This window comes from Ahaetulla prasina, chromosome 7 (assembly GCF_028640845.1).
Source record: "Ahaetulla prasina isolate Xishuangbanna chromosome 7, ASM2864084v1, whole genome shotgun sequence".
Taxonomy (NCBI): domain Eukaryota; kingdom Metazoa; phylum Chordata; class Lepidosauria; order Squamata; family Colubridae; genus Ahaetulla; species Ahaetulla prasina.
In genome coordinates this window covers 8,178,578-8,193,481 of record NC_080545.1, presented here as the reverse complement: position 1 = coordinate 8,193,481, position 14,904 = coordinate 8,178,578, and the positions used below count along the sequence as shown (strand labels likewise).

Here is a 14,904-nt window from a genome sequence, read left to right as displayed (position 1 = left end):
TTGACTCAGAGAGCCTCAAAAGGGGATTGAGTGTCCCCGGGACACTGCGACCGTCATAACTCCGAGTCAGTTGCCCCAAGTGTCTGACTTTTGATCATATGAGCACAGGGAATGCTGCAACGGTCGTAAGTGTGAAAAATGGCCATAAGTCACTTTTTTCAGTGCCGTTGAACTGTCATGAAATGAACCGTCATAAGTTGAGGACTAGTAGTTTCCCAGATTTTGTACCTAATCAATAAATGCTGTAGTTTTTACAGTCTTTCAAAAAAAAAAAAAAGAAGAAGAAGAAGAATCAAGGGCTGCATTAACCATAATTATAAATCTTATTTTCCCACAAATTATTTTTTTCTTCAAACGGTCACTAAACGAATGGCTGTAAGTCAAGGACCCTCTGTATTCCTGAATACCTTCTACCTCATATGCTGCATATGAAAATGCATAACTGTCTGAAAATATTAAGGCCGGCATGGCTCATTTAACAATCGCCTTGCTTAGTGAGGGAAATTCTGTCCCAATTATGGCTGTAAATCAAGGACTACTTGTATAGTTGCTAAACAAGGAATGTTGACTACGGCCACAATTTTTCACAGCAGACATAAACCTTTCGGGCTCAAATAAAACTCTTCTTTTGATGTACAGCAGTCGATTCCATGACACCCACTAAAAGAAGAGAATTTCTGTATCCTCCCATTTAAAGATTAAATAAAATCTCCTGTGGAGATTGGCATTTCCTGGTGGTCTCCCATCCTTAGGCTAACCAAGTCCAACCTATCTTAGCTTCATTTTTTAAGACCAGCCAATCTCTGGTAACTACTATGATTTACGACAGATGGTCCTTGACTTACGACCTCAATTGAGCCCAACATTTCTGTTTTCAAGCGAGACATTTGTCAAGTGAATTTTGGCCCCTTTTTACTGATTAATCCGTAGGATAAACTTCCACTTGGGATTGTAAGAATTACGGAAGGAAGGAAGGAAGGAGGGAGGGAGGGAGGGAGGGAGGGAGGAAGGAAGGAGGAGGGAGGGAGGGAAGGAAGGAAAGAAGGAAGGAAGAAAAAAGAAAGAGGGAGGGAGGGAGGAAAAGAGGTAAGGGAGAAGAAAAAAAGGAAGGAAGGAAGAAAAGAAAGAGGGAAGAAGAAGGAAGGAAGGAAGGAAGGGAAAAAGAGGGAGAGAGGAAAAGAGGTAAGGGAGAAGAAAGAAAAAGGAAGGAAGGAAGAAAGAAAGAGGGAAGAACAAGGAAGGAAGGAAGGAAGGAAGGAAGGAAGGAAGGAAGGAAGGAAGGAAGGAAGGAAGGAAGGAAAAGAGGAGAGAGGAAAAGAGGTAAGGGAGAAGAAAGAAAAAGGAAGGAAGGAAGAAAGAAAGAGGAAAAATGAAGGAAGGAAGGAAGGAAAGAAAGAAAGAAAGGAAGGAAGGAAGGAAGGAAGGAAGGAAGGAAGGAAAAAAGAGGGAGAGAGGAAAAGAGGTAAGGGAGAAGAAAGAAAGAGAAAGAAAGAAGGAAGAAAGGAAGGAAAGAAAAGAAAGGGAAAGGAGGGAGGGAGGGAGGGAATACTTCATTTCAGAAAAAAACCTTTAATAGCAGAAAAAGTGAATTCAGGAAGGACAATTTTTAATATAGAGGCTCCCCCTACTGGATATAACTTAGCAAGTAAGTAGGCTCAAATTCTTGAAAATTATGAAAAGTGTATTCAACCACTGTACTGGAAATCTTATCATAAAATATAAATAAAAAACATGGCTCAGTCAGGAAGAATCAGCTCTCACCATCTCTAAAAACTCTGAAAACTAATCTCTGGATTAAGAAAACCAAGACATACATTTTCCCCCCCGCCAAGCCTGGGGAAAACATGAAAACTACAGCAGGCACTTTCAGGAAATATATATTTGTGGGGCATTGCCATCAGGTCCCCTTTTCACAGGGAGGGTCCTGGGGTTCTGTTGGAGACACACCATTGTGACACACTTTAAGCGGGGGTTGGACTAGATGACCTATAAGGTCCCTTCCAACTCTGTTAATCTGGTACGAATCCCAAGGCAAAGGATTCACCCCTAGATGGGAGACCAGGGCTTTCGAACTCAGGGCATTCCTTGGTCTTGAAAGACTGCCGAGTTGAAAGTACATAAATTGAGCAAGGGTTGGAAGAAAAACTGTATTTTATTTGATGTAATTTCAATGTAATAACATGCAATTTATTAGACAATGAATATGCCAGGCACCTACTATTGCAGGAACTGGTTGCCAGACGAGAGCCAGCTGGTTTAGTGGGTTGAGGTACAAGGCTAGAAAGCACAGACTGTGAATTCTAGTACCACCCTTAGCCAGGAGAGCTGGTTGGGTGACCTTGGCCCAATTGCCAGGAGATGGAGAGTTCTAGTCCCGACTTAGCTATGAAAGCTGGCTGGGTGACCTTGGCCCAATTGCCAGGAGATGGAGAGTTCTAGTCCCGCTTTAGCCATGAAAGCTGGTTGGGTGACCTTGGCCCAATCGCCAGGAGACGGAGAGTTCTAGTCCCGCCTTAGCCATGAAAGCTGGTGACCTTGGCCCAATCACCAGGAGATGGAGAGTTCTAGTCCCGCCTTAGCCATGAAAGCTGATTGGGTGACCTTGGCCCAATCGCCAGGAGACAGAGAGTTCTAGTCCCGCCTTAGCCATGAAAGCTGGTGACCTTGGCCCAATCACCAGGAGATGGGAGAGTTCTAGTCCCACCTTAGCCATGAAAGCTGATTGGGTGACCTTGGCCCAATCGCTAGGAGAAAAAGAATTCTAGTCCCGCCTTAGTAATGAAAGCCAGCTGGGTGACTTTGGGCCTGTCACTCTCTCTCTCTCAACCCAACCCACGTCATAAGGGGTTTGGCAACTATCACATATTTATGACGGTTGCAATGACCCGGAGTAATGCGATCACCATTTGTGACCCTCCCAGCTGCCTTCCAACAAGCAAAATCAAAGAGAGAAGCCAGATGCACTTAATGACTACATGATTCACTTAGTAACTGCAGTGATTCGCTTAACAACTGTGAGGAAAAGGTCACAAAATGGGGCAAAACTCACTTAACAACCGTCTTGCTCAGCAATGGAACTTTGGGGCTCCATTGTGGTCATTAATTCGAGGACTACCTGAACAAGTGTTTTACAGGCATAGTTATTAGCTATAAAGCAGGGGTCTCCAATCTTGGCAACTTTAAGCCTGGCAGACTTCAACTCCCAGAATTCCCCAGCCAGCAAAGCTGGCTGGGGAATTCTGGGAGTTGAAGTCTGCCAGGCTTAAAGTTGCCAAGATTGGAGACCCCTGCTATAAAGGGTTTATTTGTAAAGATACTGATATAATACAATAAACCACGTCGACGTAACCCTTGTTAATCATCAGTTATAAAGAACGTCTTCAGATGTGAGCATTAAAGGCAGTCCTCGACTTACAACGCGTTCACTTAGTGACCATTTAAAGTTACAACAGCACTGAAAACAATGACTTATGACCATTTTTCACACCTCCCCATGGTCACGCGATTTACATTTGGATGCTGGACAACTGACTCACACTTATGACCATAGCAGTGTCCAGGCGGTGGGGGGGGGTTTGTCACGTGATCCCCTTTTGCGACCTTCTCACAATGGGGGAAGCCGGATTCACTTAACAACCGGAGCAAGGCAAGTCCTCAAAAAGGGGGCAAAACTCGCACAACAAATTTCTTGCTTAGCGAGATAAATCGGGGGGGGGGGGCGTTAAATTGTGGTCGTTAAGGTGAGGACTGCCTGCATATCCCTTAGGGATGCTTTAGCAAGCATTTGCTAAATTAATCCGTTGCCGTTGGGGAGCAGATAGTGAGGAAAGTAGAGCAGGTGGATCTCAGGGGAATCCCTTTCAGATCCCGTAGCTTTCTTCCAAGCAAAGAGACAAGCAGATCTGCCAGCTTTCTAAAAAAAGAGATTACTTCCAGGACAAGCGAAGGCTCCTTCCTCTTAAAACTCGGCCTCGTTGTCAGGGCAACAGAGGAACGGTACCCAAGACGAAGCGTAGGCCGCTTCAGGCACTGCAAAATGTTCACACAGAAGGGACATTCGCTCGTGCCTGAGAGAATGTAATCCTCGACTTACGACCACGGCGGAGCTCGAGATGCCCGTGGCTAAGCGAGACCGCTGCTTGTTCAGCGAGTCAACGGATCGGCAAATCAAGTTGTAGCGCTATCAAGCCAAGCTAAAACTTCCCACAGAATTGTTGCCTGGATTGCGGGCACCTTGAAACTAAATTTCGATAACCTGCGAGTTTGCCATTCTTTTTTTTTTTTTTTGACAAAAATTTCGGCACCGTCAATAGCTTATATATGTCAAGATCTATTTGTATTCGTACTATTATTATTAATATCGACAACACTGAGAACATTAGATGAAATAAATTTATTTTAAACACCAAGGAACCTTAAATACATGTATCTTTCACTCTCTAGAGATCACTTCCTTTAAAAAAAAATGGCTATTTGAATATAACAATGAGCTTTTTTACAATAAAGATCATAAGAAAAAATAATGGCTACCAACCTGCCTTCCATTGAGGACCTGTATACTGCATGAATCAAGAAAATATTTACAGACCCCTCACATCCTGGACATAAACTGTTTCAACTCCTACCCTCAAAACGACGCTATAGAGCACTGCACACCAGAACAACTAGACACAAGAACAGTTTTTTCCCGAAGACCATCACTCTGCTAAACAAATAATTCCCTCAACACTGTCAAACTATTTACTAAATCTGCACTACTATTAATCATCTCATCGTTCCCATCACCCATCTCCTTCCACTTACGACTGTGTGACTGTAACTTTGCTGCTTGTATCCTTACGATTTATACGGATATTGTTTCCTGTTTGCTTATTTGTTCCCTATGACTATCATTAAGTGTTGTAAGTGTTGTACCTTGATGAATGTATCTTTTGTTTTATGTATACTGAGAGTGTATGCACCAAGACATGCATACATGTGTCCAATCACACTTGGCCAATAAAAAAAAATTCTATTCTATTAAGAAAAAGAAAACTGTGTATTAAGCACTCTACTGAAGTCCTTACATATTCCTTTTTGATTTAGCCACACAATGCTAGCCTAATGAAATAACATTAAACAGCAATATTCATTAGTTCATTACTCAGACAATAAAAGCAAGAAGTTAGCGTATGTATGGTGTTTTAATTTGCAACTGGACAAACAGAGAGAAAACAAAAACATAAATAGCGTCCACATATTTAAGCTGGTCGATCCTACTTCAGAATCACAAAATTCTTTCCCGGGTGTATTTTTTTTAAATTAATGTTTTTGCAGGAAAAATAATGTCAGGGTTTAGTTACAGCTCCAACACACAAGATTGGAGATTACGGAAGATACTTCAAATGTAGTAAGATACGGTGAAGTAGTACAACTATGCGTCCGTTACAAAATAGATATATATGCATGCAATGAATTAAAAAAAAGAAACGTAAATCCAACAATCTTTAATATTTAAATAATTTACGTTGCCCTGACACAACGAAATAATCAAGCTGTCCTGTCAAGCTGTCCAAATATAAATTGAAAACAAAGGGACTCGAGGCCGTTTTGATGATTAACAATTAACAGATTTCCTTCCAATTCTATATTCTCTCGCTCACCAGAAATGCTCCAAAATAACTACACTCTTGATCCTATAATATGGCTTCAAATAAAGTCCGTAGAACTAAAAAGGAGCTTTTTGTGAGCACATGGAAAAAGCAGATTCCCATAGTCCTGGGAAATCTACTGTCATATGTATCAAAGCTAAAGGTGTGAAGATACTTGAGCATCTCCTCCAAACTTTAGACACCTTAGTAAGATTAACAGAGTTGGAAGGGACCTTGGAGGTCATCTAGTCTAACCCACCCACCCCCGCCCAAGCAGGAGACCCTATGCCATTTCTGACATGGCAGTCCAGTCTCTTCTTGAAAGCTTCCAAGTGATTAAGCTCCCACAACTTCTGAAGGCAACTTCTGTTCCATGGGTTGATTGCTCTCACTGTCAGAAAATGTCTCCTTATTTCCAGGTTGAATCTCTCCTTGATCAGTTTCCATCCATTGTTCCTTGTCTGGCCTTCCGGTGCCTTGGAGAATAGCTTGACCCCCTCCTCTCTGTGGCAGCCCCTCAAAAATTGGAAGGCTGCTATCCTGTCTCCCCTGGTCCTTCTGTTCACTAGACTAGCCATGCCCAGTTCCTGCAACCGTTCATTGTATGCTTTGGCCTCCAGTCCCCTAATTGTATTTGTTACTCTTCTCTGCACTCTTTCTAGCGTCTCAACCTCTTTTTTATAGTGTGGTGTCCAAAACTGGATGCAGTATTCTAGGTACGGTCTTACTAAGGCTTTATAGAGTGGTATTAGTACCTTACTTGAACTTGAATGTATCCCTCTGTTAATGCAATTTAGGATTGCATTGGCTTTTTTGGCTGCTGGCCACACTGTTAGCTCATATTGAATTGGTTGTCCACTAAGACTCCAAGACCTTCTTTGAGGAAACTCACTGAAACCACCTCTTAGTAAATCAGCGCTCCCATTAGGGTCTGCACTGAGGCCAATTCTGAAGATAGAGATTCCCCCATTCAATGTAGCTTCAACGTTAGGAGAGATTAATCTAAAATGGACAGCTAACATCAAAAACATCATCAAAAAAGGACAACAAGAATGTTCTTTCTGCGCCAACTCAGTAAGCTCAAACTGCCCAAGGAGCTGCTGATTCAGTTCTATAGAGGAATTATTGAGTCTGTCATTTGCACCTCTATAACTGTCTGGTTCGGTTCTGCAACCCAACAAGAAAAACACAGACTTCAGAGGATAATTAGAACTGCAGAAAAAATAATTGCTATCAACCTGCCTTCCACTGAGGACCTGTATACTGCACGAATCAAGAAGAGGGCCGTGAAAATATTTACAGATCCCTCACATCCTGGACATAAACTGTTTCAACTCCTACCCTCAAAACGACGCTATAGAGCACTGCACACCAGAACAACTAGACACAAGAACAGTTTTTTCCCGAAGGCCATCGCTCAGCTAAACAAATAATTCCCTCAACACTGTCAAACTATTTACTGAATCTGCACTACTATTAATCTTCTCATAATTCCCATCACCAATCTCTTTCCACTTATGACTGTATGGCTATAACTTTTGTTGCTGGCAATCCTTATGATTTATATTGATATATTGACCGTCAATTGTGTTGTAAATGTTGTACCTTGATGAAAGTATCTTTTCTTTTATGTACACTGAGAGCATATGCACCAAGACAAATTCCTTGTGTGTCCAATCACACTTAGCCAATAAAAAATTCTATTCTATTCTATTCTATTCTATCCAGAACAGACCATGAAAGGCAGCAAAATAAGCAATGGCCATGCCTGACCCAAGGAATCAACATGGATTATTTTGAGTGTGATTACAGCCAACAGGAAATTGTTCCTAGGTTGATTAGAGGCAGCAAGGCCTGACAACGCCTGGCTAGTCTTACTGGCTCATCACAATTTTGTTAGTTTCCTCTGATCACAAGCCATGATACCTCTCATCTCAATCATGGCACCAAACCAGATAAAACTTTGCTTCCCGTTCTGGCTCTCAAAGCCGCTGGAAAGCAGAAAAAAGCTTTTTAAAAATTATTTAGCGTACGGTGATGTATATTTCACTCTTCACTCTCCTTCATTCTACAGGTAGTCCTCGACTTGCGACTGCAACCGAGCCCAAAATTCCCCTTTGCCAAGCATGACGCCGTTAAGTGAGTTTTGCCCCATTCTACGACTTTTCTTGCCACATTTGCTACGCAGATCGTAGGAGTGGTTATGTCACTTAACACAGGGCTAAGTGAACCGGGCTTCTCCGTCAACTTTGGTTGCAGGAGGTGATCACGTGACCCTGTAAACTGTCATAAATACATGCCAGTTGCCAAGCCTTTGGGTTTTGATCATGTGACCATGGGGATGCTGAAAAAGAATTATAAGTCACTAACTAAAGGGCCTCTGGTGGCTCAGACTGCTAAGACAGTCTGTTATTAACAGCAGCTGCTTGCAATTACCGCAGGTTCAAGTCCCACCAGGCCCAAGGTTGACTCAGCCTTCCATCCTTTATAAGGTAGGTAAAATGAGGACCCATATTGTTGGGGGCAATAAAAGTTGACTTTGTATACAATATACAAATGGATGAAGACTATTGCTTGACATAGTGTAAGCCGCCCTGAGTCTTCGGAGAAGGGCGGGATATAAATGCAAACTAAAAAAACCCAAAAAACTCCAATACTTTTGTGACTTTAAACGGACACTAAACAAATGGTTGTAAGTGGAGGAGTACCTGTAACTTACAACAGTTCATTAAGCGACCATTCAAAGTTACAACGGCACTGAAAAAAGGCACTTATGACCATTTGTCACACTTACAACCGTTGCAGCACCCCTACGTTCACGTGATTTACATTTGGACGCGACAGCTGACTCGTATTTATGACGGTCGCAGTGTCCCGGGGTCACCTGATCCCCTTTTGCGACCTTCTGACAGGCAAAGTCAATGGGGAAGCCCGATGCGCTTAACCGCCGTGTTAAAAATTTAAGTGATTCACTTAACAAATGGGGTATAACTCACTTAACAAATTTCTCCCTTAGCAACATAAATGTTGAGCTCAATTGCGGTCGTAAATTGAGGAATATTTGTAGATTATCTTGTCTCCTCACAGGTAAGATGCTGAGCTCAATAGGATAGGAAAGTCTTTTTTTATCTCAGTGGGTAAGACGCTGAGCTTGTCGATCGAAAGGTTGGCAGTTCGGCAGTTCGCTCCCTAGTGCTGCATAAAGGGGTGACTTGTTCCCGTTACTTGTCCCAGCTTCTGCCAACCCAGCAGTTTCGAAAGCACGTAAAAAATGCAAGTAGAAAAATAGGGACCACCTTTGGTGGGAAGGGAACAGCATTCCATGCGCCTTTGGCATTGAGTCATGCCGGCCACATGACCACAGAGTCGTCTTCGGACAGCGCTGGCTCTTCGGCTTTGAAATGGAGATGATCACCGCCCCCTAGAGTCGGGAACGAGTAGCACACATGTGCGAGGGAACCTTTACCTTACCGTATCTACGTCTCACTTCATTACTTTGTATTTGGGTTTCTGTACCTGTCATTTATTTATTTTATTTTATTTATTTAAATTTTTATACCGCCCTTCTCCCGAAGGACTCAGGGCGGTGTACAGCCAAAGATAAAAACAGCAAGTATACAAAGTTAAAATATCAATTTAAAATACCTATTCAATAGTGGCCGAATTAAAACCGTCAGATTGACCTAACCTAAAATACCCCATATAAAATTACAAAGGATTAAAAATTTAAAATTTAAAATTTAAAAAATCAGTCATCACAGATTCGCCCCTCTACTGGGGCGATGGACGAACAAGGATCATAAGAATTTAAATTCTCCACTTCCAACAACGAAGTTTCTTGGGCCAGCTCCAAATACAGCCAGTCCTCGACTTTACGACCACAACTGAGCCCAAAATTTCTGTTGCTCAGTGAGACATTGCTTAAATGAGTTTTGCCCCATGTTACGACCTTTCCTGCCACAGTTGCGAAGTGAATCGCTGCAGTTGGTCAAGTTTAGTCACACGGTTGTTAAACGAATCTGGCGTCCCCCTTGTCAGACGGTCGCAAAAGGGGGAGCATCACCCAGAGGACACAGCAACCGTCGTAAGTATGAACCAGTTGCCAAGCGGCTGAATTTCGATCATGCGATCGTGGGGGATGCTGGGAAGGTTGTAAGCGTGAAGAACATACGTCATTTTTTTCAGTGCCATTGTTAACTTCAAACAGTCCCTAAACGAACTATTGTAAATCGAAGACTACCTGTACACAGAGGGTCATCTTCTGCCACACTGTTCCCCCCCACAAATCAGTCACAAACAAATCCACGTATCTTGTTTCTCCCCCGCTCTTTCTAATCAGAATTCCGACCGAGGGAGGCACATCAAATGGAAGTCAACCGAGCCATAATCCACGAACAAAACGTGTCACTTACCGCAGTGGGACTGGAAAACCTGTGGCTTGATAACCTGATTGCAGGTATTGCACACAACTAGATAGAAATCATCATGAGCTGGATAATGGCCAAATAAGTGCATATCTGTGGGAAAGTTAAGAAATACATATATACAAACATTAGAAGTTATCCTTAGGGAAAAAAAGAAAAGATACTTCCTTTTCAAAAAGGTAAAATATTGGGTTGTTGTTGTTTTTTTTAAAAAAAAAAGCACCAAAAAAGAAGAAGAAACAATTTTATTTATTTATTTATTCATATTTTTATACCGCCTTTCTCCGAAGACTCAGCCAATAAAACGACAAGAATCCCCAAAAATTTAAAATACACTATCAAATTTAAAACACTGATTCAATCGCTATAACATTAAAATATTAGCTAAAATTTATCAAAACTAAAACCTAGGTAAAACCCTATAAAAAAACCCACTAAAATCCCCATACTAAAATCAATCAGGCCAGCCCCGCTTGGTGAAAAAAGAAAGTCTTGAGCTCGCGCTTAAAGGTCCGGAGATCAGGGAGGAGACGGAGTCCCACCGGCAAATTGTTCCACAAGGCCGGACCCCCCCCGGAGAACGCTCTTCCCCTGGGGGCCGCCAGCCGACATTGACTAGCCGACGGCACCCTAAGAAGACCCTTCCTGTGGGCGCGCACTGGACGTATCGGACAATGGGAGGTAACTGTCGGCAGCAGGCGGTCCCGTAAATATTCCGGTCCAATGCCATGGATGCATGCTGTATTGCATGCTTTATTCAGAAATAAGTCCTCCTTCTGAATTTATGGGAGGTACGATCGGTATGTATGCACAGGTAGTCCTCAACTTAAAGTTCGTTTAGAATTGTAGGAATCGGAAGACACCACACAGACAATCTAGTTTAATATCTCGCAGTGTGCAAGAAAACCAACTAACCCATTCTTAAGAGCTGCCTGTCTAGTCCCTTCTTCATCATAGTCAACGATGGACATTCCATAACGTTCACCAGTCGATTTTTTCCACTGGTCTACTGATCTTTCTGTCAAGAAGTGTGCTTATGTTTTGCAGTAAAATTAATCTAGTAAACTGCACTAGACTTCGACTTACATCCACCACTGAAGCCAAAATTTCCACTGCTAAGCAAGCCAGTTGTTAAATGAGTTTTGCCCCCACGTTACTACGGTGTTTCTTGCCACCGTTGTTAAGTGAATCACTGCAGTTGTTAAGACACAGCTGTTGATTGAATCTAGCTTCGCCTTTAGCTTTGCTTGTCAGAAGGTGAGAAAAGGTGACCCCATGAACCCAGGACACTGCATCCGTCATAAATATGGGTCAATTGCCAACTTGTCCAAATTTTGATCACGTTGTAGCTGTAGGGGATGCTGCAACGCAACGGTCAGAAGTATAAAAATGATCATTATTCACTTTTTCCAGGGCTGTGGTAACTTTGAACAGTCACTAATCAAACGGCTGTAAGTCAAGGACTACCTAAACATGTAATATTTCATGAGGATCCCCATTTTCCTTCTTGGATAGCAAAGATTTACTGAGTTTCTAACAGAAACAGTTTGCGTTTCTGTGCACAAATTGTTTCTGTTTAAGAGCAATCCTAGCTCTATTGCTCAAGTATAGCTTTTAAAAAAAAAATCGCATTCCAAAACCTGTGTTAAATCGTAAACCCCAAGAATAACACCTGAATTTCTTTTCCTCAGAAATCAGATTTGTTTGTTCCCTATTTCAGTTTCTTGAGTGTTCCTAGGAAAACTTTGTGGTTCTGAATCTCTCATCTAATGCCGTGTTTCCCCGAAAATATCCCCGAAATAAGCGCTTGGCCTTATTTTCGGGGAGGTCTGATTATTTTGGGGCGCGTGGAGCAAGATGGGGCTCCTTTTACCGTCTTTACGGGATTTCCAGCTCTGCATTTAAATAGTTTTCAGGAGGGCTTATTTTCGGGGAAACAAGGTAATCTAAGTATCGGTTTGATTTAGTCACAAACTCATGACAAATAAATAAATAAATAAAAAGAATCCCCCGCTGGGCGATCAAAATGCCCCAGAAGAAAAAAAAAATAAAGGAATACAGACCTAGCAAATATTTAAAATTATGAAGTAAAACACTTGGGCTCACAGGAAACAATGGAAGGATGCCACTATATCCTCGATGGGGCATTTCTCCGCGAAGAACGTTACTAATAAAAAAATCAGTGTAGCCGTTTGTATAATGAAGCTATAAACCCACATGCCAAAAAAAAAAAAGTCAATATAAAGTCTCCGATATACTCCTGGAAGAATTTGGAGGGAGGGATTTTTTTTTTTTTTTTACACACAGAATGAACGTGGTGTGTTTTATTTTGAGAAGCACAGCGGGGGGAAAAAACACCCCTACTTCAGTGCTCTTGAAGTGGAAGGAGGACATAAAAATAGAATCCATGTTACAAACCCAGCGCTATTCCCTATCCTTCTCTGAGCAGTTTAATATTCAATAATTTTACACGCCTGCTCACTTCAGTAAGAATAAACCGAGACCCTAAAACTTCTAAGTTAAACGTTACATGAAAAGGGGCCAGGACAACTGAACCCACAGCATAGGGGGGCTGTGTTGGCCAACCTTTTCGGCACCAAGTGCTGAAACGGGAGCGTGCGCGCAAATGCCGGAAACCGGAAGAGCAACCGCCCAGTGCACAATCCAGAAAGATCAAGTTCCGGTTTCCACCTGGCCTTCCAGTTTCTGCCACGCAGGCCCATGTGAAGATCATCTGGCCAATGCGCATGAGCACGCCGGAAATCGGAAGCGCGGCCTCCCGAGCGCCATTTTTGCTGCCGGAGGGCCACGCCACTCCGCCCCAGCCACACACACGCCCCGCCCCGCCGAGGTCTAACACAACCCTGATGCGGCCCTCAGTGAAATCGAGTTTGACACCCCTGTTGTAGATGCTCCATCATTGGAAGCTTTTAAGAAGACACTGGACAGTTTTTTGGTCTGGAATGGCATAGGGCTTCCCGTTTGAGCAGGGGGTTGGACTAGACCACCTTCAAGGTCCCTTCCAACTCTGTTAGCCTGTCATCTATTGTCTCATTCCTGCAAACAGCACACCAAATACACAGACATTCTTAGAAGCAAAGATACTAGGCCTTTCTGACTCTGCATGAGTAAAGTGCAAGCAATAAACGAGCCAAGAGCTACTTCATTATGCCTAATAAACTAAATATTAAACAAAACCATGCATTTAGCAAAGCAGCATTACAGTCTGAGAGAAGCCACAAAGTAATATTATTTTCAGTAATATCGCATCAGTTAATGTACTAGGAGTACATTACAAACTGACATTGTTTTATGACTTAAAATCTCAACACCAAACTCAGGCTGTTATTTATATTGTTCAAGAAGAGCCTAATGCTAGAAAAACATTTCCTATTGTAATAAGAGACCCTGAAAATAAAGGGTTGTTTGATTATTGGAGATTTCCATCCATTCGTACATGAGATCTAAGTCAGGGGTCTCCAACCTTGGCAACTTTAAGACTTGTGGACTTCAACTCCCAGAATTCCTCATTCAGCTTTGCTGGCTGAGGAATTCTGGGAGTTGAAGTCCACAAGTCTTAAAGTTGCCAAGGTTGGAGACCCCTGATCGAAGTATTTGTTTAAACTTGCCAGCAATCGATCGCACCTCTAACCAGTTATCAATGTCAAAGTAAACCTCAATCCACAATCGTGTCCTGTTGCCGCAAGAATCAACCATTTTTCTTTTTTAAAAAAAGTACAGGTAGTCCTCGACGTACGACCACAAATGAGCCCCAAATCTCTGTTGCAAAGCGACAGTTGTTCAGTGAATTTTGCCCTATTTTACGGCCTTTCTCGACACCGTTGTTAAGTTAGTAACACAGGTTTAAAGCGAATCTGGCTTCCCCTCGTTGACTTTGCGTGTCAGGTCGTAAAAAAGGGATCACGTGACCCCGGGATATGGCAACCGTCACAAATGTGAGTCAGTTGCCAAGCGTTGGAATTTTGACGTGAGCATGGAGATGCTGCGATAGTCATTAAGTATGAAAAAAGGTCATAAGACCGTTTTTCCAGTGCTGTTGTTATCTTCGAATAGTCACTATTTAGGCAAGAAAAACAAAATGCACAGGTACCGTATATATGATACCTTGCTCAATAGTAGTAATTGTGAGAGGGATCTTGGACAATCACTTAAATATGAGCCAGCCGTGTGTAGCAGCTGCCAAAAAAGCCAACACAGTTCTAGGCTGCATAAACAGAGCGAATAGAATCAAGATCACGTGAAGTGTTAATATCACTTTATAAGGCCTTGGTAAGGCCACACTTGGAATCCTGCATCCAGTTTTGGTCGCCACGATGTAAAAAGGATGTTGAGACTCTAGAAAGAGTGCAGAGAAGAGCAACAAAGATGATGAGTGGACTGGAGGCTAAAACATAGGAAGAACGATTGCAGAAACTGGGTATGTCTAGTTTGATGAAAAGAAGGATTAGGGATGACATGATAGCAGTGCCCCAATATTTGACTGGTTGCCACAAAGAAGAAGGAGCTAAGCTATTCTCCAAAGCACCTGAGGATAGGACAAGAAGCAATGGGTGGAAACTAATCAAGGAGAGAAGCAACTTAGAACTAAGGAGAAATTTCCTGACTGTTAGAACAATTAATCAGTGGAACTTCTTGCCTCCAGAAGTTGTGAATGCTCCAATAGTGAAAGTTTTTAAGAAGACGTTGGATAACCATCTGTCTGAAATGGTGTAGGGTTTCCTGCCTAGGCAGTGGGTTGGACTAGATGACCTCCAAGGTACCTTTCAACTCTGTTATTCTATTCTATTCTATTCTATTCTATTCTATTCTATTCTATTCTATTCTATTCT

The 14,904-nt window shown here is 42.4% G+C and overlaps 1 protein-coding gene across 1 annotated transcript in view; it reads right to left on the bottom strand.

Moving 5' to 3' along the window:
• The window catches only part of ATXN7L1 (ataxin 7 like 1), an 88,046-nt gene that overhangs the window by 42,252 nt on the left and 30,890 nt on the right, over positions 1 to 14,904 (bottom strand). The window contains exon 3 of the mRNA XM_058190020.1: positions 10,043 to 10,147. Within this exon, the coding sequence (XP_058046003.1) occupies positions 10,043 to 10,147 (105 nt within the window). The remainder of the gene's footprint in view (positions 1 to 10,042; positions 10,148 to 14,904) is intronic.